The 24,272-nt window shown below is 48.5% G+C and overlaps 2 protein-coding genes across 5 annotated transcripts in view; one reads left to right on the top strand and one right to left on the bottom strand.

Moving 5' to 3' along the window:
* The window catches only part of ACAD10 (acyl-CoA dehydrogenase family member 10), a 58,192-nt gene extending 42,294 nt beyond the window's left edge, over positions 1-15,898 (top strand). For 2 of the 4 annotated variants that reach the window (XM_057526349.1, XM_057526348.1), the window contains exons 13-21: positions 4,854-5,254; positions 8,745-8,885; positions 9,381-9,518; positions 9,642-9,732; positions 10,634-10,792; positions 11,493-11,665; positions 13,427-13,570; positions 14,576-14,653; positions 15,257-15,898. In XM_057526349.1, the coding sequence (XP_057382332.1) occupies positions 4,854-5,254; positions 8,745-8,885; positions 9,381-9,518; positions 9,642-9,732; positions 10,634-10,792; positions 11,493-11,665; positions 13,427-13,570; positions 14,576-14,653; positions 15,257-15,397 (1,466 nt within the window). In that variant the 3' untranslated portion in view covers positions 15,398-15,898. The remainder of the gene's footprint in view (positions 1-4,853; positions 5,255-8,744; positions 8,886-9,380; positions 9,519-9,641; positions 9,733-10,633; positions 10,793-11,492; positions 11,666-13,426; positions 13,571-14,575; positions 14,654-15,256) is intronic. The other 2 variants (XM_057526351.1, XM_057526350.1) reach the window with 2 other exon arrangements.
* The window catches only part of LOC103009171 (BICD family-like cargo adapter 1), a 58,269-nt gene that overhangs the window by 1,802 nt on the left and 32,195 nt on the right, over positions 1-24,272 (bottom strand). Inside the window, exon 4 of the mRNA XM_057526213.1 lies at positions 21,609-21,841. Coding sequence (XP_057382196.1) covers positions 21,776-21,841 — 66 coding nt within the window. The 3' untranslated portion in view covers positions 21,609-21,775. The remainder of the gene's footprint in view (positions 1-21,608; positions 21,842-24,272) is intronic.

Here is a 24,272-nt window from a genome sequence, read left to right as displayed (position 1 = left end):
TCAACTCTTTGAACACAAGTATTATTTCTGTGCATTTGTCTTCTTAATTAGCTGTTAAAGTCTTTTTTTTTTTTTTTTTTTTTTTTTAGCAGTTGAGATACTTGGTGTCACCCTGGGAAAGTGGGTTTTGGAGAAGAACAATGTGTTTCAAAGGCATTCTCTCTATGATGTCATCACAGGAGATTTGGGCTCATCCTTAGGTTGGCAGAGGGACAACAGTGACCAGAGCCTGGGGGCTGATTTACAGTCTGTACCAGCTGACCCTAAGTATCACTTTCCTTCATTAATAAGTGGTTACTGAAGTTTAGGTTTCTTGTAGATGGCTGCTGAAATTCTAGAAAGGAAAAAGTGCTGGTGGCTGCAATTTAGGAAGACATCATGGATGTGGTCTTTTCTGCTGGGATTACATTTGGGAAAATATATCGGAAGTGATAGCTTTAAATCAACCCAAGCTCATACAAGTGACCTTCCAAGAGACAAAGCAGTACTCTGAGAGCGAGATCCTATTAAGGAGATGAAAATTAAGAAAACACTTTGTACCCTCTGTTAGAAACAAAAATCGAGGATTGGTTCAAGATGGCGGAGTAGAAGCACGCGCGCTCACTCCCTCTTGTGAGAGCACTGGAATCACAACTAACTGCTGAACAATCATCGACAGGAAGACATTGGAACTCACCAAAAAAGATACCCCACATCCAAAGACAAAGGAGAAGCTGCAGTGAGATGGTAGGAGGGGCACAATCACAATAAAATCAAATCCCATAACTGCTGGGTGGGTGACTCACAAACTGGAGAACACTTATACCCAGAAGTCCACCCACTGGAGTGAAGGTTCTGAGCCCCACGTCAGGCTTCCCAACCTGGGGGTCTGGCAACGGAAGGAGGAATTCCCAGAGAATCAGACTTTGAATGCTAGCGGGATTTGATTGCAGGACTTCGACAGGACTGGGGGAAACAGAGACTGCACTCTTGGAGGGCACACACAAAGTAGTGTGCACGTCAGGACCCAGGGGGAAGGAGCAGTGACCCCATAGGAGACTGAACCAGACCTACCTGCTAGGGTTGGAGGGTCTCCTGCAGAGGCGGGGGGGGGGGGGTGGGTGGTGGCTGTGGCTCACCACGGGGACAAGGACACTGGCAGCAGAAGTATTCCTTGGTAAGCCCTCCCGGAGTCCACCCTTAGCCCCACCAAAGTGCCTGTAGGTGCCAGTGCTGGGTCACCTCAGGCCAAACAACCAATAGGGAGGGAACTCAGCCCCACCCATCAGCAGACAAGAGGATTAAAGTTTTACTGAGCTCTGCCCACTAGAGCAACACCCAGCTCTACCCACCACCACTCTCTCCCATCAGGAAGCTGGCACAAGCCTCTTAGATAGCCTCATCCACCAGAGGGAAGACAGCAGAAGCAAGAAGAACTATCATCCTGCAGCCTGTGGAACGAAAACCACTTTCACAGAAAGATAGACAAAGTGAAAAGGCAGAGGACTATGTACCAGGTGAAGGAACAAGATAAAACCCCAGAAAAACAACTAAGTGAAGTGGAGATAGGCAACCTTCCAGAAAAAGAATTCAGAATAATGATAGTGAAGATGATCCAGGACCTTGGAAAAAGAATGGAGGCAAAGATCAAGAAGATGTGAGAAATGTTTAACAAAGACCCAGAAGAATTAAAGAACAAACAAACAGAGATGAACAATACAATAACTGAAATGAAAAATACACTAGAAGGGATCAATAGCAGAATAACTGAGGCAGAAGAACAGATAAGTGACCTGGAAGACAGAATGGTGGAATTCACTGTCACGGAACAGAAGAAAGAAAAAAGAATGCAAAGAAATGAAGACAGCCTAAGAGACCTCTGGGACAACATTAAACACCAACATTCACATTATAGGGGTCCCAGAAGGAGAAGAGAGAGAGAAAGGACCCTAGAAAATATTTGAAGAGATTATAGTCAAAACCTCCCTAACATGGGAAAGGAAATAGCCACCCAAGTCCAGGAAGCACAGACAGTCCCAGGCAGGATAAACCCAAGGAGAGACACGCCAAGACACATAGTAATCAAATTGACAAAAATTAAAGAGAAAGAAAAATTATTAAAAGCAACAAGAGAAAAATGACAAATAACATACAAGGGAACTCCCACTAGGTTAACAGCTGATTTCTCAGCAGAAACTCTACAAGCCAGAAGGGAGTGACACAATATATTTAAAGTGATGAAAGGGAAGAACCTACAACCAAGATTACTCTACCCGACAAGTATCTCATTCAGATTCGCTGGAGAAATCAAAAGCTTTACAGACAAGCAAAAGCTAAGAAAATTCAGCACCACCAAACCAGCTCTACAACAAATGCGAAAGGAACTTCTCTAAGTGGGAAACACAAGAGAAGAAAAGGACCTACAAAAACAAACCCAAAACAAGAGAATGGTCACAGGAACATACATATCGATAATTACCTTAAATGTGAATGGATTAAATGCTCCAACCAAAAGACACAGGCTCACTGAATGGATACAAAAACAAGACCAATATATATGCTGTCTACAAGAGAACCATTTCAGACCTAGGGACACATACAGACTGAAAGTGAGGGGATGGAAAAAGATATTCCATGCAAATGGAAATCAAAAGAAAGCTGGAGTAGCAATACTCATATCAGATAAAATAGACTTTAAAATAAAGAATGTTACAAGAGACAAGGAAGGACACTACATAATGATCAAGGGATCAATCCAAGAAGATATAACAATTATAAATACATATGCACCCAACATAGGAGCACCTCAATACATAACGCAACTGCTAACAGCTATAAAAGAGGAAATCGACAGTAACACAGTAATAGTGGGGGAGTTTAACACCTCACTTACACCAATGGACAGATCATCCAGACAGAAAATTAATAAGGAAACACAAGCTTTAAATGACACAATAGACCAGATAGATTTAATTGATATTTATAGAACATTCCACCTAAAAGTGGCAGAATACACTTTCTTCTCAAGTGCACACGGAACATTCTCCAGGATAGATCACATCTTGGGTCACAAATCAAGCCTCGGTAAATTTAAGAAAATTGAAATCATATCAAGCATCTTTTCTGACCACAACGCTATGAGATTAGAAATAAATTACAGGGGAAAAAACGTAAAAAAGACAAACACACGGAGGCTAAACAATACATTACTAAATAACCAAGAGATCACTGAAGAAATCAAAGGGGATATAAAAAAATACCTAGAGACAAATGACAACGAAAAGACGACAATCCAAAACCTATGGGATGCAGCAAAAGCAGTTCTAAGAGGGAAGTTTATAGCAATAAAATCCTACCTCAAGAAACAAGAAAAATCTCAAATAATCTAACCTTGCACCTAAAGGAACTAGAGAAAGAAGAACAAACAAAACCCAAAGTTAGTAGAAGGAAAGAAATCATGAAGATGAGAGCAGAAATAAATGAAATAGAAACAAAGAAAACAATAGAAAAAAAATCATTATGAATAACAATGAATGTTAAGGGGGGGATATCTTTCCCTTCGATGAGACCTGTACAGTCTGAGTTAGGAGGGGAAAATGTAGCCTAGCCCACTCGTGCTCAGTGGCCCTCACTGTAAGTCTGTGACTCAGGGAAGGGGGTTACCTGATTCCCAACTGGCCCCCCAGGGCCTGGGTCCATACCCAGTACCCAGAAGGTGCCAAGTAAACACTCGCTGAGGTCCAGTGGACTGCATTCTCTGCTGTGTAGCAGATGGATCTGGTTCCCAATTTGTAAGGAATAGTGTAATATCTTTAAAACCAAAGCTGCATGAAAATGGTTCTTTTGAGGGCTAGCACTTGACCATTGGCAGGAGCCAGAAGTAAAATAGGCCTCTGCAAGGATCCATTTATTGATACAAAGCAAATGAGGAAAACAGTCTCTTTAGAACATGGAAATGCTAAAAATAATCCAGGTGAGCTGACTGAAAAATCCCACTATAAAAAGGCAATATTCACAGCATAAGGAGACACATGGATGGATCCCAGATATACTGAGTGAAAGAAGCCACACTGAAAAGAATATGACATATGTATTTATATGACATTCTGGAAAAGACAAACTACAGTAACATAGATCAGTGTTGTTCCCCAGGGACAAGGGGAAAGGTTTGACTACAGAGGGACACCATGGAGGTGTGGGGATGATGGGAATATGTATACTGATCTTGATGGTGGCAGTGGTTGCCTGACTAAGCTCACAGAACTGTACACTTTCTAAAGAAGATGTATGTACACTACATCTTAAATTTTTTCAAAAATCTTTTCTTAAAAAAGTCTTGATGTGTGTATTAAGCAAAGAAAAAAACAAAGCATGACTAGAGTGACTTCTGTGACGCTGATGACAGTGTTGATCTAGACAGAATGGTGCCCAGGAACTAGCCATTAATCCAATCCCCTGTGACACTATTATTATGAATTTCATGGCAGGGCTTCCTATAGCCCAAGGTGACAGCAGAAGTGATTTGGGGAATTCCCAATTTAATTTAGTTTCTTTAGGAAAAGAAGAGATAAAGAGCAGGGAGCAGGACAACTGAGTCCAACTTCTGCTCCCAGCCCACTGATGTAAGCTTGGGTGCGTCTCCTCCCTAAAACCTGGACCCTTGTCTGTAAAGTGGGGATTAAAACAGTCGTGTAGCTCCAGGAATTCAATTAGCTATAATAATGCATGTCAGGCACTTAGCGCTGAGTCTGGTGCATGTCAAGTGCTCAGCAAGTGGTAGTAGCGGCTGATGGAACAACAATACTGTCACATGTTAGCATCACTATTAAGGGTTATTTGGGGGGTACTCACCGGTTTTCTTTGCCTCTGCTTAGGGCATGCAAGCTCAGCTACTGCAGAACAAACTGGAAAGCTGACTGAATTTATGTCTAACCTGGCGTGGGATTTTGCAGTCAAAGAAGGGTTCCGGGTTTTCAAGGAGATGCCAGCCACCAAACCATTAACAAGGTCCCACCACACACGGGCCAGGCCACAGTCCCTGCTGAGGACCCCAGGCATGAGGAGTTATGTCACCTCGACAGACTCTTCCCCAGCTCATGTCTCAAAGGGAGCTCTGGTCTTCTCTCCACAAGGCCTTTCCCCACCAGTCAGGGAGCTGTATCAGCGGCTGAAGCAGTTTATGGAGCGGCATGTGTACCCCGCTGAGCCAGAGCTGCAGCATCACCAGGCCTCAGCCGAGAAGTGGACCCCTTCCCCACTGGTCGAAGATCTCAAGGTAAAGCAGCGTTTCGAGATGTGGGGAGACCTCGTTAGCAAGGCCCAACCTCACCTCGTACACCAGCCACATCTGTTCCCTCCCAGTCAGCGAAGAGATGGGAGGGCCGAGTTGAATGATCTCCCCTTTCCACCATCATTAGAAAGAGCCAGCTCTAGATCACTCAGTTTCACTTCATTGCTCTTTCTGTGTGACTGTGTCTCGGCCTCATACTCAGCCAGGCAGAGGAATGCCGTGTCTGTGGTTTATAACTCTGAGGCAGGTGGGTGCATTTTATGCATATCTGAATCACGTAAATTTGAAACAAAATGATATAAATTGCATCAATTAAATAAGGCTCTCTTTAAAGAATCCCTAACATCAAAGCTAAAGGGCCAGTATAAACTGGGTTTATGCTCTTGACACACAGTGACACCACTTTAGCTGATAACGGAAATACCTGCTGTTCTTTTTCAGGATTAGTCTTGGCTTGTGTTAGTTCTTCAGTTATTTGAGGTCTTCAGGAGCACATATTCTGCCTGTGATGCAACCATCACCTACTTTAAAAAGAAATAGCGTTATCTCTTTTTTCCTAGTTACAAACCTATCGCAAAGTAACCAGAGTTCAAAAATGGCAAGAGTAGAAAGAGTTCGTGACATAGAAAGAGTTCTCTAAAATTCTCTGCCCTCTGAGCTAATCAACGTCAACAATTTGGTTTATTAGCCTCCCAGCTCTGTTTTCCTATAGCATATTAATATATATTATTATTATTCCTATTGTAATGAAATTGTTTTATACATTTGAATCTCCCACTTGCTTATGTTATTCAATGATGTATCACCTTCCCACATCAATTCCTGGAGATGGACCCCCGAGAGGACCACATTGCAGGTGCACCATAATTTGTCTACCCTGCCGCTGGCTGAAGGACACCGCGGGGGTCTCAGTCTAGGTCACTCTGGTCACTTAAGCAGCAGAGTTTGCAGCTAGCTGCTAACATGGACAGGGAGGCTGAAGAGCCACCTGAAGGAGACAGCAGAGGCCAAGGGAGGGCTGGCTGCAGGGAGCATGGCCAAGGCTGTCACTAGGGCAGCAACCGGGAGGTCTCTGCTGGAGGCTTCCTCCTCAGGACTCCAAGATTGAGGTGGGAATTTTCGGCCAGTCAGGTGTAGGTCCCATGCTCGCACCTTGATGCCACCGAAATTTATACGGTGAGAGAGCACCCCAGAATAAGAAGGTGTTGGGGGATTTCCCTGGCGGTCCAGTGGTTAAGACTTTGCCTTCCCATGCAGGGGGTGTGAGTTCAATCCCTGGTCAGGGAGCTAGGATCCAACATGCCTTGTGACCAAAAACCAAAACATAAAAAAAACACCAGAAGCAATATTGTAACAAATTCAATGAAGACTTTAAGAATGGTCCACATCAAAAAAATCTTAAAAAAAAAAAAAAAAAAAAGAAGGGGTTTGGATCCTGTGCAAGGAAGGTACATTGAATGCTCTTACATGCTTCTGTGTCCATTTACTGTTTCTACAGCATCATTTATTTGAAGTAAAAATACTGGTCTAAGAATGAGGCCATTTTGAGTTTCAATAAATATTGCCAAATTTTCATCAGAAAGGTGCTTACCGATCTGTGCTCCCGTTGTTACTGCGTGAAATGCCCTATCCCCCACCTACTGGCCTGCACACTTAATCCTCGCCTGTATGATGTACCCGTGGAGTGCGCAGAAGCATCGGAAAAGCAGACACTCATGTCGCAAACATCTCTAGTCTCTAAAATGAATGCATAGGAAAAACCTAGATTAGGGAACATTCTACTTGTGGTCATACCTAAATGGGAATCATAATGACAACTAAGATTTTTGGGGAGTGTGGTGAAATTATGGCTCGTGGCTTTTATCCAAAGTGTCATTACTACCCATAAATGAGAAGTATTTGACTTTTACACGGCATCTCACAAATCCTGTGAGGTAAGTATTAAGAACCTCAATTTAAAGATAAGGAATTGAATTTGTCCAGGGACACAGCTAGAAATAATAGCACCTGGACTCAATCCAGATCTTCTGGGCTCAAATCTGTGGGTTTTTCCCCTCCCACAAGGAGATGATTATATTTATTCCCTTCTTCTTCCTCCTCTCAGAACTCCCTTGCTTCCCTTCCTACTTTTCCCTTCCCTTCCTGATTCATTTGTTCCAGTTAATCTGTCCTTCTTCTCCTTGGTTGCCGCACTCTGAGCTAATTAGCTTAACACAGCAATGAGCCGAGTGTATGTGCTGATTCTAGAAGTACATGTCCTAGAGACCAGGCCCAATGTAATGGAAAAGTCAGCCAGCTGGTCACCTCCCAGTGCGAAGAATATCCATCATCACTACTATTTAGTACAGCCCCCAGCTTCTGAGTCCAGTACTTTATATTCCGTGTGTTACCTCATTTCATCTCCCCAGCCACCCAGTGAGGTGGGTGTTGTGGACACTGGTTGGCTGCCTAGAGACTCTTCCCCTTTCTTTGGGTAGCAGCACCCCAGTTTCATTTGGGGGCCTCCCTCCCCACCTTTGGACACAGTCTGGCAGAGCTGTCAGTCCAGGCGCCAACCCAGCCCCCCTGGCCAGGAAGTGGGCATGCTGAGCCAAGCTAGGCCAGCCGGGCTGTCCCTTCCTACAACTGAAAGAGTAAACAGTGTTTTCAAGAGAGAAAACAGCTGGCACTCACTCATTGCACAGCAGGACTGCAGAGTGTCTGTCCTAAGCTGTGCTGCCTGGGCTCCCGTCCACTTCTGAGCCTCCTTCTCTAATCTGAGCTCCTGATAACCTTCCCACGCGGTTCCTTTTTCCCATCACTTAGTCACCGTCCACTCCTACTGCTCACTCAGTAGCCGTGACTGATAGCGTGGGTGGTGACATCCCGTTTCACAGATGAGGAAACTGCCACGTGGAGCTCTCCGGTATCTTGCCCAAGGTCTCCCAGCAGGTGTGGTGGGGCAGGGTCTGAACCAAGCAGTGTGACTCAGGGCCTGGGCTCCTGACCCCCAGGCTAGACTCCCTAGTTTCCATGTTGGGAGCTACGCTCAGAAACCCAGAGTTTACTTTCCCAGGAACAAAGGTGTGCCTCATAAAGGAAGCTGGATCAGGGGATGTCCTTAGGCACCTCATCAAAGCAGCTGAGGCTGCCGCCAACTGTCCTAGGCTGGGTCCCTGCAGGCTCACTAAAGGACCCTTCACTCTCTTGTGCTCGTGCAGTGAGTTCTAAGCTGCGTCGTGGCGACAGTAGTGATGCTAACAGTGATGGAGGTGGTGTACGTAGGGCGCCTGGGATGCGGACACCGGGGAAGTGAACTGATTGCCACGGTCACTGTTAGGACTGGGCTGTCTCCAGGCACCCTCATATTCTCCTCCCACAGATCTGCAGGGTTTGTATCCAGCCCGATGGTTTGGACTGGCCTCGTTATTTTCCGCGGGACAAAATAAAACGAAATCACCCTCTGTGGATCCCTGACTTCTTTTTCCCGTGATAGGAGAAAGCCAAGGCCGAAGGACTTTGGAACCTTTTTCTACCCGTGGAGACTGATCCCGAGAAAAAATACGGAGCAGGGCTGACCAACGTAGAGTACGCACATTTGTGTGAGGTCATGGGCACGTCTCTGTACGCTCCCGAGGTACCTTCTTTAATGTCTTTCTCAGCATGGGAGGAAATCCTCGTCCTCCACACGAGTTCAGCCACCCTCCTGGGCTGATGGGGTTCCCTGCAGCTGCACTGGACTCAGGAGCACTGATGCAAACTCAGACTTCTTATGAGGGAGGACACTGTGGGCAGGTGGCTGGAGCCAGAGCAAGGAAGCAGCTTGGGGTGGGCGTCTACTCGGGAAGTTAGGGCCCAGGTGAGCATGGCCTGGCTGGCTTCCATGGGCCCCAGCCCACCAGCTCCAGTCTCCTTTCTCTCCCCCACGGAGCTCCGTGGTTGAGCTTCAGGGGCTCTGAGCTGCTATATTCAGAATGTCGTGGGTCTTTGCATTTCCTTGGGGAGAGGAAGGACTTTCACGCGGGTGTCAGAGGGCCTGTGACTTGGAAGGAGCCCGGGTCCATGCTTCTGGGGTGTTTGAAGTTTTGAATATGGATGTGGGAGTCATCCTTCTGCTTTTTCTCCTTTCCAGATCTTTAACTGTTCTGCTCCAGACACAGGGAACATGGAGCTTCTGGTGCGATACGGCACCGAGGAGCAGAAGGCCCGCTGGCTGATTCCATTGCTGGAGGGAAAGGCCCGCTCCTGTTTTGCTATGACTGAGCCCCAGGTACCTTGCTTGGGTCACCCACAGGTACCCCTTCTCATCAGGCCAGACTCTCGCCCGACCCCACCTGGGCTCTGCCGTCAAGGACTGCGGGACCAGCTCTAATCAGAATGTGCTGTCACTCAGGTTGCCTCCTCAGATGCCACCAACATTGAGTCTTCCATCCGAGAGGAGGATGGCTTCTATGTCATAAATGGTCACAAGTGGTGGGTCTCAGGTATTTGGCCTGAAATTCATTTTTCAATCACACTTATGTGGGTCTGCATTGATAAGCATGTCTTCTCTGCCCTGCTGCTGTCTGAGAAACTGTGGGAGGGACTAGCTTCATTTCCATTTGATGCAAAGGAGATTCTGTGTCTGTTCTCAGAAAAGGCAGCAAACCCTGGGAGAACCAGAGGTTCTACGTGGGTTACCAGGTGACCCCACGTGACAGTTCTAGGAATCTCCTTCACTCCCCTCTCTTGGTTCTGCTGTGGGCATCTCCCTTTGGAAAGGCAGGAGGTCACTTCCTTGGTGGCTTCCCCGTGCTGTGAGGTCAGGTGTGCCACAGCAGAAGGGCTGGTCGTAATCCTGTTGTTCACCAGGCGTTAACTCTGCAGGACTCTCCATACGTGCTAGGTCCCCACCCCTCTCCGGAGGGTCCGTGTTATTATCCCCATGTTACAGAGAAGGAGACTAGGACGGAGAAGTGACTTGAGTCACTTGCCTAAGGTATTTGCCCCCCACTCGCAAGTAGGGAACCCAGAGTTCAAGGCTGGCCTGATTCTGAAGCCTGTGCCCAAAGCCATCATGTTTCCACTGCCTGTGGGAACAAAGCAGAACAGACTGCCAGTAATAAAGTAGCAGTTTTCAGCTTCTTGTCTCCAAACTATATTTTCAACTTGACCTGTTGCTTTAAAAAAAAACTGCTCTTAGGATGTTGGATTCCTTCCTCACTGGGACAGAAACCAATTGCTCTTACTGCTGGTCAAGGGCCTGCACGTCCTCATCTGATCATGTGAAGTCTGAAAGGGCCCTCTCTGCTCACTGGCTTCGGCTTCCCTGGGCCAGGACTGTGTGTTTAAGGAGATCTGATGGCCCTCGCGTCAGATGATGGGGTCTCTCTCTTTTCCTGGCAGGCATCCTGGATCCTCGCTGCCAGCTCTGCGTGTTTATGGGAAAAACAGACCCACATGCCCCACGCCACCAGCAGCAGTCCATGCTCTTGGTTCCCATGGATACCCCGGGGATAAAAATCATCCGGCCTCTGACGGTGTATGGGCTGGAGGACGCACCAGGTTGGCCCCCCGGGAGCAGCTCGCCTCTCTGTGCGGGTCTGGGTCTGGGCCTGGGGAAAAGGCTTTGGGCAGCACCTCCACTGCAGGAAGTAACATCTGTAAGGGTATGATGACATTTGGAAGGCCATGTGCTTCTGCATTTCACTTCCATCTATGAGTATCAACCATGCAGGTAAATTTCAGACAGGCATTTATCACTTTATTTTTTTTCTCTTGCATCCTTAGAAGATAAGCCAGACTCTGTGAGGTAAGGAGGCCACAGAGGACAGAGCAGGAGGCAGGAAGTGCCCTCCAGACCTTCTCTTCTAGACCCCAGGGTGGACAGCCGACCTCCAGGCCTGGAAGTCCTCTCACAGGGGCTCTTTCTCTCTGCTGATGAAGTTCACGTCCTGCCTTGGGTGTTTCTGTAGGATCACTGCATTGTTAGAGTCACATACCGCTAGGGAGTTTCAGCTTAAGGCAGAAGCATGTTTTATAAAAGGAATGCCGAACTATTCATTTGATATTATAAATTAGTGATTTATTTCCCATCTTTAATAGACTCCTTCCTTCCTTCCCTCCCTCCCTGTTCAACCATGTTCCAGTTAGAAGGCTACAAAAGGGCAGGAGATGAGATAAACTCATTGCCAGCAAATGAGATAAACACATCTGAGGAAAACAAGTAGGCAGATGGCTCAGGGGTACCCTTTGGGTCTTTCAGGTGGCCATGGCGAAGTCCTGTTTGAGCAGGTGTGCGTGCCCAAGGAGAACATGGTCCTGGGCCCTGGCAGGGGCTTCGAGATCGCCCAGGGCCGACTGGGTCCTGGCAGGATCCATCACTGTATGCGGCTGATCGGGTACTCCGAGAGGGCTCTGGCGCTCATGAAGGCCCGAGTGAGTACTTCCCTTTGCGACTGTCTCTGTACCAGAACGACCCATCTGTTTTCCTATCAAACTTCAAATCCTAACTGTTTTCTGAGAGCAGACTTAGCAGCTGAAGCAAGGTGATGTTTTTTACAAGAAGCTGTGTCCCTGTCTTTGCTTTGCATCTGCTACTTTGCTGAAGTTTCAAATTCAGAGCAGAATGGGCCTCGCCCTGTTGAAGTGACCGGAAGGAAAAGGCCAGGCTCTGTAGCAGCAGCAGGCAAGGTTCCGAGGTCCACAGGGTCATGGTCTACTGATGAGCATTCCTGCTACCAGGTCATCTTTAAAAATCAGATACCAGGGAGAACCTAGGGTTCCAGCGTTCAGCCCTGCACCATCCTCCTCCCCCAGCACATCCAAAACTTTATTCTTCTTTGACCCCCTCAAAGGTTGCAAGCCCACACAAAAGAAAGCTCTTGCTGGCAATGGTAATTCAAATTGGTGATATCAATTTCACAAAGACGAAGCAAACCCTTGAGCCTCCAAAATATCTCACAAAACACTGTCCAAAGAACAGAGATGGTCCGGTGTGCATAGATTACTGAGCAAACCTGAGATTCAACCTTTTTAGTTGAGACCGACTAGTTTTTCGGTTTTGGGGTTTTTTTGTTTTTTTTTTTGTTTTTAAAGAAAATGCTCCTTTCTTAAGAGCTCAGGTATAGTCTCCAGTCTCATCCTGCAGAGCAGTTTGACTGTACGTGTCAGAAGTCTTAGAAGGTACCATAGTATTGACGTGGCCGTTCCACTCATAGGACTTGGTCTCAGGAGAGTAATTAGATTTAATACTAGGAGGTTGACCACAGCGATGACTATAATACGTTGGAAACAACCTATAAGGCTAACAACTGGGGCCTGGTCAGATAATCCTGGTTATGGGCATGCAGTGAAATTCCAAAATGATGCTGTAGAAATCTATTTCTTGATATATATAGAGGTGCTCTTAATGAAAAAAAAAAAGCAGGCTACAAAGCATTATAAAGAGTATGACTCCATATTTTTGTAAAAAATGCATATGTATGTCTATGCATACAAAAAGATATCCACCAAATATTAAGTGTGACTAGATGATAGCATACCAGGTGTTTATGTTTTTTCTTTTTTTGTGTGTCTGAAAATGGATACATTTTCTGCCATGAGTAATATTATTTGTGTCATTAACTGTTTTTAGTTAAAAAAAAAACGGGGGCGGGGGATAGGTCCCTTATAAGTTTTTCTGATTGCTTGCAACTTTCAAAGACTGTAGAATCCCCACTGCAATAACAGTTGCCCAAGAGGGGGGTCTGGCACCCAGACTTTGCTCCTGAGGGCACCCCAGGACGTGAAGCAGGCCCTGCTGTCAGCAGAGGGCACCCTCCCCCGCCTGTGTGAGGTGCCCACAGTCACTGCCTAGTTCCCAGAGTAGCCCTGGGCCAGAGGCAGCTCAGATCAAGCACTGTCCCTGCCTGGCAGCCGAGCCTGCCCAGAAGGAGCAGAATGGCTGGAGTAAAGGGGTTCCCGGAGGTAGTTTGTGCAGCCACCACGTTGACTAGCTCCGCGGTGCCCACGAACGTTGTCTGCTTCTGGCTCTTCTCCCTGGGAGTTTCCAGTGGCTGGAGAGCTGGCAAAGTGGCACCTGAGCTGCACGGTCCCGCTTCTGCCCCCCTTCCCCTCCAGCCCTCTCCTGTGTGCTTCCACCCACCTCCTCTGCAGGGCACAGCCCCGTGCCTCCCGTCCTGTCTCCTGTGTCCATAGGCGAAGTCCCGCATGGCCTTCGGGAAGCCCCTGGTAGAGCAGGGCACGGTCCTGGCAGACATTGCCCAGTCCCGAGTGGAGATCGAGCAGGCCCGGCTGCTGGTGCTGAAAGCTGCCCATGTCATGGACGTGGCAGGAAATAAGGTAGGAGGCCGAGGGGCCTCACAGAGCACAGGTCCTGAGGTTGCGGTGAGGGATGCAGGCCCAGGAATCTCTAGATGCTGACTCTTCCCTCCCCACTCAGCAAACCATGGAGAAAGCGCTTGGCTCCTTGACATAAATAAGTTTGCTTCAACTCTCCTTGGGACTACTTGGGCAGCTTTTCAAAAATGGAAAAGGTACAATAAAAGAGGACTGAACTTTCTGTCTTACTGACCCAGTGACCTTCTGGGTTCAAGACAGTAGACCTGACAGGGCCACAGGGCCCCAGCCTGAGCTACGGCCCCACCTGGACTTCCAGGCATCCAGCAAACTAAGAGTAAGCCATGGAGTTAGCCAGAAGAGAAGCTTTATTTTCAAGTGTGACATTATTCTTTAAACGGCTCTTTTTGAGGGCCTCTAATAGCCAGGTACGATGCCATGCTGACCCCTGCCTTCTCCATCTCTCCACGGGGCCTCCACCCCTTAGCCGAGAGGCCTCGGTAGCAGTGGGTTGACCCAGGCTCAAGTTCCCTGTTTCTTGGCACTCTAGTGCCGGGTATGAGGGCTCTCAGGGGCTTCGATTAAAATCCCAGACTGAGGGCAGATCGTTGCAGCTCAATTCCCCAGAGCCCTGGCTGGCCTTGTTCCACTTACCCTTTGGAAACAGAGCTGACTGTGATCCTGAATGAGGCATGAGCCACTCACTACTCCGCCCTCTGTGTGTGCTGGCGATGCTGCCCGTCACCTGGGAAGACGCCCTGAGTCTTTCCTTGACCAGACAGCCACCCGCACCGCACAACATCCCGAGTCCCTTCCTAGTCACCCCGCTGCCCCCTCCACCCCCGTCAGTGCTGGGCAGGGACCACGCACCAGGCAAGGCTTGTGTCCAGCAGGACCTCAGCCTCTGTTCTGAGCTATTGTTTCTACTCCTCCCTGTGAAACTGATCGTTCTTCCAAGTGTTCAGCCCTCGGGTCTGCCCTCCTAACCACACCTCCTCTCCCTTGCAGGCTGCAGCTTTGGATATTGCCATGATTAAAATGGTGGCCCCGTCCATGGCCTACCGAGTGACTGATCGTGCTATTCAGGTGAGCACAGATGATGGGTCACTGATTCGTCTGAATCATTTACAACAGATGCAAAACTCCCTCTCCTTCAGCTGCCCAACCTCCTGTAAACTAATAGCCGCCCTTTGTCGCACACTCACCACATGTGACTTTCCTTTTCCTCCTCAGTACAACCCTATGAGGGGTTCTATTCCTACCTTCATTTTGAATATGTGGAAACAGAAGCAGAGGAAAGTGAAGTGACTTGTCCAAGGTCACTCAGCTTGAAAGGAGCTGAGCTCAGATTTGGGGAACCTAGGTCCTTCTTACACCAGGCCCAGCCTCCTAACCATGCAGGGATGCCTCCTTCCCAAATCTCAATCCCTGGCCCCAACAGAGGGACTTCCCGATGGCAGAAGTCACCTAGCAGAGCAGACATGGGGAGTCTGGCATCCCTGGGATGGCAAGTGCGGCCCCACCTGAAGTCTTCCAGAACATCATTATCACACAGGTGTCAGGGGACAAGCTTGGGAAGGTGGCTGTTATGGGCCGTTCTGAGATCTTAGGAGCAGGCACTTGTTCCTGGGGCTCTCAGGGACGAGGGCTCACCCAGGGCTTCCTCCCCTCCTGCCCTGTGTCTGCCAGGCCTTCGGAGCAGCAGGGCTGAGCAGCGACTACCCACTGGCTCAGTTCTTCACCAGGGCTCGAGCCCTGCGCTTTGCCGACGGCCCCGATGAGGTGCACAGGGCGGCGGTGGCCAAGACGGAGCTGAAGCGCTGCAGTTAGACCTGCAGGACTGCAGGAGTCACATCGTCCCTGTCAGGCCTATGGTGCCCAAAACTTTAAATGATGTGCTTTGAAAGACCTGGTATGTGTGATTCTTGCACCCTGCCTGGCAGCTCTGTCCTTCCATCCTTATTGTGAACTCAGCCTCGGTGGGTGCCCACAGAAGACACTTCTGTGAGAAGCCTGGAGTTGCCTGTTTCAGGCAAGGAGGCAGGGGATTAGCCGAGAGCTGAGTGGGTTTCAGTACAGAGCCTAGAGAGCTGGTCTTCAGTTCAGGTGCTGGGATGGGCAGCCAGACCCCCTTCTCTCTGGCTGTGGTGTGTAAAGGCTGTGGGACTCTGCACGAATGTTAGGAGTCCTGCTGGGGTGGTGTGCCTGTGCTTGCTTCCAATGTGGGGCGTCCTGCTCCGCGCCTCCCCACCCCCGCTCCCAGCTGATGGCTACAGCCTACAGACCCAGGGCGGGAGTGCTCCTGGGAAAAAGGAATAAAACCCAAATCATGAAGCCACTGCCATCTGATTTTTTTCCTTTGAATATCCAAAACACAGAACACTGAGGTGTTATTTTGGAAAGGGACTTTGGAAACATGAAAGAACAAGAAAATATACCTCAGAGACATCATGAATGTTCTATATCATACAAAGAGAATGGAGAATGAAGGCTCACACTTTAGCTCCTCTGTCTCAGTACGTCAGTTGCCTCCTCATAACTGAGTTTACACAAGATCCTGCCCAGTGCATTGGCCCACCCAAATGCATGGGGGGCACAGACACGGTGACCCCTGGTCAGTCCCGAATCAGCCACCTCACAGCTGCTCATGTAAAGGTCAGCAAAGGATCATGGCTTTCTGGTGTGTGAGGCCCACTCCTCCATCTGCTCTATAGTCAGAATGTTTGCGGGGAGGGGAGGTGGTGGGCAACATGCAATTACAATTCAGAGGGCAGTACTCTCCCTGCAGAGAAAGGTGGACATACTCACTCACTTGAAGTCTGAGCGCTTCAAGGAATGGGTGTCCCTTGAGCCCAGGTTGCAGTCAGAGATAAGCCACTGGCTGTTAGGACCTGGACTGCTAATCTCATGATTTAGGATGATGTGGCCATCAGCTGCCCACTTCAGGTCAGACCAGATGGGCAGGGACCGTCGTCCCAGCGTCTGCTGCATTGCAGACTTGACCCCCTTGAGGGAACTGCTGTAACGGAGAGAGTGCCCACCTGCTGCAGTCACCGCCACACACCTTCAGGGTACTGGGGAGTCATGGGGGGCTTGTGAAAGGGCTCCCCAGATGTTCTCGCCCCAGTGGTCTGGGGAGGCAGGCCCTCCTCTACTGCTTGTTGTTCACGAAAGGTAAAGTTAAATTCAGACCCCCCAGTGAATTGCTGTCACACCAGCCACACTGGCAAACAACCTTTTGCAAACTCGGGCAGGGTTCTAGCATCCTGACTTCTTGCTTCAAGCCTTAGGAAGGAGGAGGATTGAAAAAGGAAGTGATTGGCTGGTGGCCCGCTGTATCACTTGGCCCTCAGCTTTGTTAACCTTGCTTGTTAAGTAGAGCAGCTGCAGGGATGAAAATAGAAGCCATGCAGTGGAGCAACCCCACGTCTCCCTCAGATACTGTGCTGCGAAGGGGGGAGGCCCTGGGGTGGCAGAGTGGACGCTGCCTGAAGGATGTGAGTCAGAGTTGTGGCCTCCAGCAGCCCCTCATCCAGGGTCTCCCATTCGGTGAAATAATTCCACTCCCTGCTGTCAACTGCACCTGAATTCTGGGCCAGGCACTGGTCTCGGCCTTGGGGAATGTGCAAAAAAAAACAGGTCAAGTTGCCATTATCAAGGGGCCCACATCTCAAGTGGGGGATGGTGGTGAGTGTCTGAGACCGTGGTGAGTGACGTGGGTGCTGTGCTGGGTGACTGATGAGTGACGAGGGTACTGTGCTGGGTAATTAATGAGTGACGTGGGTGCTGTGCTGGGTGATTGATGGGTGAAGTGGGTGCTGTGCTGGGTGATTGATGAGTGACGTGGGTGCTGTGCTGGGTGACTGATGAGTGACGAGGGTGCTGTGGTGGGTGATTGATGGGTGGTGAGGGTGCTGTGCTGGGTGATTGATGGGTGACGTGGGTGCTGTGCTGGGTGACTGATGGGTGATGTGGGTGCTGTGCTGGGTGATTGATGAGTGATGTAGGTGCTGTGCTGGGTGATTGATGAGTGACGAGGGTGCTGTGGTGAGTGCTGTGGTGGGTGATGTAATAGGCACTGCTGGGGATGCGGAGCTGGGGGCTCAGGAGGGAGGACTTGTTCCAGAAGAGGCATTTGAGCCAGACCTGCACGACGAGAATGGGCAAGGGTGCTTCAGAAGAAGGAGCAGCAGATGCAGAGGCCCTGTGGGGCAGCCCACTGTGTCTGCGTGCAGAGCAGAGAGAGTAGGAGGTGGTGGGTCATATTAGGCATCAGGGGCCTTGGTGAGGAGTTTGGTGTTGATTCTAAATGTGACAGAACGGTGAGTTGAGGTAGCAGAGTGACATGCTTTGATTTGAGTTTTTAAAAGCTCCTTCTGCTCTCCAGAGTTCACCAGGACGAAGAAGGAATAAAGGAGGACTAGAGCGGGTTCAAAGTTCCCTAATGCTGCAGAGGGCTCCAAAAGAACCACCCGCAAAATTAAAATTAAAGAAAAAAAAGAGAAGGAAAGGCAGGGGGGCGAGGGGCAGGGCCTTAACAAGATATGAGCAAAAAATCCAAAGGATAAAGGAAATCTAACCTGGTCCTTATCCGGCTTTTTCCCCACCTTCAGCAGACAGCTGGCATTTCTGGTGGGCCAGTGCGGTAGCTAGTGTGGTGATGCCCAGCACTGTGCTCCTCTGGAGTGGGGTCAGCGTGTGGTTATAGGTGCGCGCTGGCCGTGGACAGGCTTGGCATGGTGATGAGCATGCCTGACCAGTTTCATGGGTGGCACACTTAACATCTTGCCACCAGCCCTACGTGGCTGGGCCTGCCTTCCTATCAGCCTGCCTTGGGAATGAGAACAAAATGTCCTCATAACATACTAGTGATTGTTTTTTCTCACAGCAATTTGCTATCCCAAAGCAATTGAACACACATTCCTCTGCTCGTCTCTTGACATCAGGGGCTAGATTCCCGTAGGGCTGAGCCCTCCCCAGCGGTCCCGTGACAGTCCCCGGGCCTCAGGGTTCCATCCAGGATGCCAGCTCTGGAGAGGCTTCCATCCCTCCCTTCCCATTCTCCCCCACCTCATGCTCCCTGCAGCGACTTGTGGTCTTGGCATCCACAGCTGCCTGTGCTCCTCCAGGCCCTGATTTCACATATTGTCAGATCATTCCAGAATAATCCTAGAGAGGATGTAAGAAAGAGACTGGATTCCAGGTAACTCGCCTGGGTGGGGCGCCTTCAGGACATCACTGGGAGTGATGTTGAAAGAATAGGCTCCAGCGTTCTCCACCAACATTCCCATCCTAGAGTCCCCAGTGGTCATCTAAGAGACGGCTCCTGTCTGTCACCACCCAGGCCTTCAGAGTTCCCCAGGGATGCCTTGGGGATGCCAGGGCTGTGCTGCAGCTCACCTCTCTGCAGTCACAGGGAAACTGGGCGCAAGTCCAGGGCTGAAGCACTGGTTGAGCATCTCTGGGACATCTGGGTCAGTATTTATACTGCCCTCCATGGTGCCCTGCGGCTACAGCCCTCTCTCCTCCATCGACCTCACTAATGTGTGTAAGCGTCAGAGCAGAAAGACGGAGGAAAGACAGGTTTGGACCCGGGGTCCAAACCTGTGATCACCTATTGGACAAGTACTCTGGGAGCAGAGTTCTTTTAATCAAGTTGGCTGAATGGAGAAATGATTTCAGGGAATTCTCCATCTTACCAGCATTAGATAGATAACCTAGTGGTAAAGAGCTGTCACAGATAAACACAGACAGACACTAAAGTGTTAAGGACAAATATTAATCAGTAATATGCTATTGCAGTAGGAAAGAAAGCCCAGCATGAACTGACCTCAACTTCCATTTGTACAGAGGGCATTTTAAAGGGAGAATGAGAGAGCAGGGAGGGGCAATGGTGGGGTTTACACATGGAAATTCCTGCTAAATGTACAAGAAGGTGGAGGGCTCAGTCCACATGAAACTTACCTGGGTTTGCTAACTTAAGGCATTTAAGGAAGTTAGGCTCCTAGCTTCCCACAGAGACTAGGAGATAGGGCCCTATCTTTTTTTTGGTTGCGTTGGGCCTTCATTTCTGCACGCGGCCTTTCTCTAGTTGTGGCGAGTGGGGGCTACTCTTCGTTGCGGTGCGCAGGCTTCTCATCGCAGTGGCTTCTCTTGTTGCGGAGCACGGGCTCTAGGCATGCGGGCTTCAGTAGTTGCAGCATGTGGGCTAGGTAGTTGTGGCACGTGGGCCCTAGAGTGCGCTGGCTTAAGTAATTGCAGCACACGGGCTCAGTAGTTGTGGCTTGCGGGCTCTAGAGCGCAGGCTCAGTAGTTGTGGTGCACAGGCTTAGTTGCTTTGCGGCGTGTGGGATCTTCCAGGAAAGGATCAAACCCATATGCCCTGCATTGGCAGGCAGATTCTTGACCACTATGCCACCAGTGAAGTGCTAGGGCCCTATCTTGAGGCGTTGGCTGGAATAAACAATAACTTCTGGCAGCCTTGAGTTTTCTCAGGCAGGCACATTCACTGGGCTCTGGCCACCCTAGGGATGTGGCCTTGAGCTGTTGGAAACTGTGTTAGTGTCTGTTCAGGTCTTTGGATATGGCAGGAGTGGACTAAATCATTTGTGCTGAGAGTCTGCAGTTTTTATAGGCTGAGGTTGAGGCCCAGTCAGGAAGAGAGCTTAGAGAAGCCCAGCAAGAGTCTAGTCAAGGAGAGGCTCTTTGTCAGCTACACTTCTGGATTCAAATGACCCTGGGTTTCAACCTGCCTCTGTGACAGACAAGCTGGGTGACGACAGGGAAGCGATTTTTCATCATGTGGGGTTAGTTTTCTCATTTGGAAAATGGAGAGAACAGCATTCCCTCCGAGGACTGTTTGAAGATTAAATGAGCCGACCCATGAAGATTAAATACGAAGCCTGCAGTACATGCCAGTGTTTCATGTGGCTGGAGTCCGGAGGGGGCTAAAGAGGAGGCTGTGTTCAAGTTGGGATACAGTCCTGAGGGGTACCCAACAGGGCCTGGCACAGCTGAGGCTGCAGCCCTCTCACAGGCTAACATGCAGAGGAATGAACCCAGGGATCTGGTTACACTGCCAAGCGTGACTCAGCAGGTTTGCCTTCCTAACGCGCTCACAGTTAATGCTGCTGGTTTGGGGACCCCATCTGGAGAAGAGAGGGCGAGGAGAATGGCTAGACTCCCCTCACTTTGTCACCTGGATGGAGTAATAGCTCCTAGGTATTTAGTACCTACCAGGTGCCAAGAACTGCACATGTATTATTTTGAACCCTTAAAACAACTGGCAGATACTTTTTCTACCCATTTTAGAGGTGAGGAGACTGCAGTTCAAAGAGGTTTCGTGACTTGCCTAAGATCACACAGCTAGTCAGTGAATTCAAACCTAAACTACGAGACTGTAAGAGCTCTTTCCACTCAGAAGCATGGATTTTTACCATCTTTGAGGGGCTTCCTGAGAGGTGCTGGCTGCCTCACCTGGAAAAGGAGGAAGAAGAAAAAGAAGCCCCAGCTAGCCAAGGAGAGCATGTCCTGCCATGAAGAAAGTATGTGAGTGTGTTTCCAAAGCCGGGGAATCTTGGGGGTACCTACTCACTGCCTTAGGGGGCCAGGCTGCAGGTGGGGCGTGGTGAGCCTGTCACGAGTTTCTTTGCATGTGCAAATAAGGAGGGCAGCCCTTGCTGGACTGCATTTTTTCCTCTTGCTTCTGAGAGAGAACGTCTTCCCGTTTAAATGTTGCTCTGAATTACCCCCACGCCCACCCCACCCCCACACACTGTTTGCAAAAAACAAACCAAAAAACACCTTCCATTTGATAGTGTCAGTGTCCCAGCACTGGGACTAAACAACCAAATATTTAAAATCTCACGGTTCGGGGACCCTAAAGGACACCTCAGTTACCACTGTTTTTAGAGAGCAGGTGGAACTAGATTTTTTTCGACCTGAAAACACACTGTTGGGCCCTAACAATGAAATGCTTTGGAATATTTCAAGGCTAAGACTTTGTATAACTTCTTAGAGGAAGTGAATGACTATTTCTTACCCAATTCGGTGCTTCTCCCAATGATCTCAGCACAGTGGGAGGACGTTTATCCATGTCAAAGTGTTCACATCTCTTCCCTCTGCAGCACCTGAAAACACGTTACATTTTGCTTGCTTAGTTCCTCTCCCTGCTTCATTCTTCTTCCCTCTAAGGATACTTTGCTTTTGTCAGTTCCATTCCTGGCAGTGAGTCCACAAACAAGGGGCAATGGAGAATAAGAGAGAAAGTTGGACCTAGAGAAGAAGAGATTAAACAACAACAACAACAAATCAGAACAAAGAGTTACATGAGAACAAGAAAACAGACTGAAAGAAACGTGGAAGGAAGAGCCAACACAGACTGTCAGGGAGAAGTCTAGGTTGCGAGTTACGCTGTGCTTAACGCCTTGGGCAGGCTGAGCCGCATGGAGCCACAGACATAGTAGGGTCTCAGCACATGCAGTTAGTCTTGGGCTGCAGTGTTTGGTTGACCTTGAACTGAAAACTGTGTGAAAGCAGCTAAAGGAAGCTAGTGTGGTTACAGAAGACTACCCCAGAAGATGGGATTTGGGCTGAATCTTGGTAGGTAAGATTTCCTTAAGCAGAGTCAGTAGGATGGGCATGGGGAAGAGGGGCCCCCAAAACTAGGGGACCAGGGGTGAGAAAGCTGCTGGTGGGGTATGGTGAGCACCACAGATGAACAAACCGGAATAAATGAACCTGTGAACCAACACGTGTGCTAAACGGATACACACACCTGTGCACACAAGTGGGGACCCAAGCACGTTGCCACACAAGCCTGTGATATGACTTGAGTGAGTGAAAGTTAGGGTCCTGCCTAAGATCACACAGTTGGTTAGCACTTGATTCCCATTTTCAGTTTCTTTCCATTTTAATACTATTTTTCTTCTTTTAGACAAAAACAAATAGCCACATATTAGATGACTTTCAGGGATGCTAAAAACTCATGCCCTGGAATGAGGAAAGTCTGATGCCACTAACAATGTTTATTATTCATGGAAGGGAATGCCTGCCTTTAAAAAAATAATAATAATAAATAAATAAATAAATTTATTTATATTTGGCTGCATTGGGTCTTCATTGCTGTGCACGGGCTTTCTCTAGTAGCGGCGAGCGGGGGCTACTCTTCATTACGGTGCGCGGGCTTCTCATTGTGGTGGCTTCTCTTGTTGCGGAGCACAGGCTCTAGGCATGTGGGCTTCATTAGTTGTGGCACGCGGGCTCAGTAGTTGTGGCTCGCGGGCTCTAGAGCGCAGGCTCAGTAGTTGTGGCGCACAGGCTTAGTTGCTCCGTGGCATGTGGGATCTTCCCAGACCAGGGCTCGAACCCGAGTCCACTGCACTGGCAGGCGGATTCCACTGTGCCACCAGGGAAGCCCCGGGGAATGCCTACTTATATGGGATATGTGAAAAGCTGCTCTTAGGGGCCATGTCTAATTTTGTTTTATTTGAACTAACTTTAAAATCAGAGCACAATAACAGTTTTATTATCATCTTTTTAAATTATTGTCCCAAACGTAATCCCTCAGCATCAAAGACCAGCAACTCTGGCAGCACAGGCTTTTAATTGAAAAAGAAAAAAGGACAAATGTTAATCCGTTTTTGTTTCTGGAGGAGGGCCATTATTCAGTGTCAGATCCCTACTGCTAGTTAAATAAAAAATATTTCCGAAGAAGGCAGAATAGATTTTTAAACTTTTATTTTTAAATGTCCTATGAGGACTCATATAATAAAATAGGCCCCAGATATTGCCAATATACTGTATTCACAGTCAGAGCTTTTGATTCACGTAGTCTTTTTTTTTTCCTGTTTTGTTTTTAAACCAAAATGACACAATCCTCTGTGTACACTTGATGGCCTGGCACTTTGCACTACTAACTCCAACATGGATGGAACACTTGCTTTCCACGCTTTTAATTGAGGATACAGAGGTAAATAAAACTCTTGTGGGAAAACTGTCTTCCAAACTCAAGCTCTGAAAAGAACAGTCTTTCTTCTCTACCAGTTACAACATTATGTAACCTCAGGCAAAACTGCGAGACTCTTTGTGCCTTAGTTTCCTCATTTGTAAAATGAGGATAAAGTGGTAGCTACCCCAAAAGGCCGTTGTGAGGATGAGATAAATTAATCTGTGTAAAGTGCTGAGAAGAGCATCTGGTAACTACTGTGTGTGCTGTTCTGTTGCTGTTGTTGTCTCTATCACTATTAATGCTCTAATAACCGCAAAGATTAACTGGATTGAAGATCTGATGTTCAAGTCACTGGCACAGAAAGTCTAAAGATTAAATGTAAAAGAGGGCAGATCTTAAAGAGCCTAAGAATATTTGGCACAGAGATTGATTGGAGAGAATGACAGCCTTCGCTGAGGCCGAGTTGCAGAGAATCTAGGCACTCTCTTTTATCCGTGGATGTGGTGTGGTGATCATAGAGAAACCTTGGAAGGTCTCAGGGGTAAAAAGGGGAGTGGACATGGAATTAGAGCCAAGCTAAAAGAATTACTATGCAGCTAAACTGAGGGGACTGCATTGTCTGCAAGAACATGTCTGTCTTGGAACAGGCCTCCCTGTTCCCTCAGGGTTGAAAATACCATGAACACTGCAGACTTCCCAGAAAATGTTTATGCTTTCAAAAGATTACATGGAGATACTTGGAAAAGAAAACTGAGA

This window comes from Balaenoptera acutorostrata, chromosome 13 (assembly GCF_949987535.1).
Source record: "Balaenoptera acutorostrata chromosome 13, mBalAcu1.1, whole genome shotgun sequence".
NCBI classification, from domain to species: domain Eukaryota; kingdom Metazoa; phylum Chordata; class Mammalia; order Artiodactyla; family Balaenopteridae; genus Balaenoptera; species Balaenoptera acutorostrata.
Note: the sequence above shows the minus strand (reverse complement) of the source record. Positions and strands in the feature narration are given on the sequence as shown.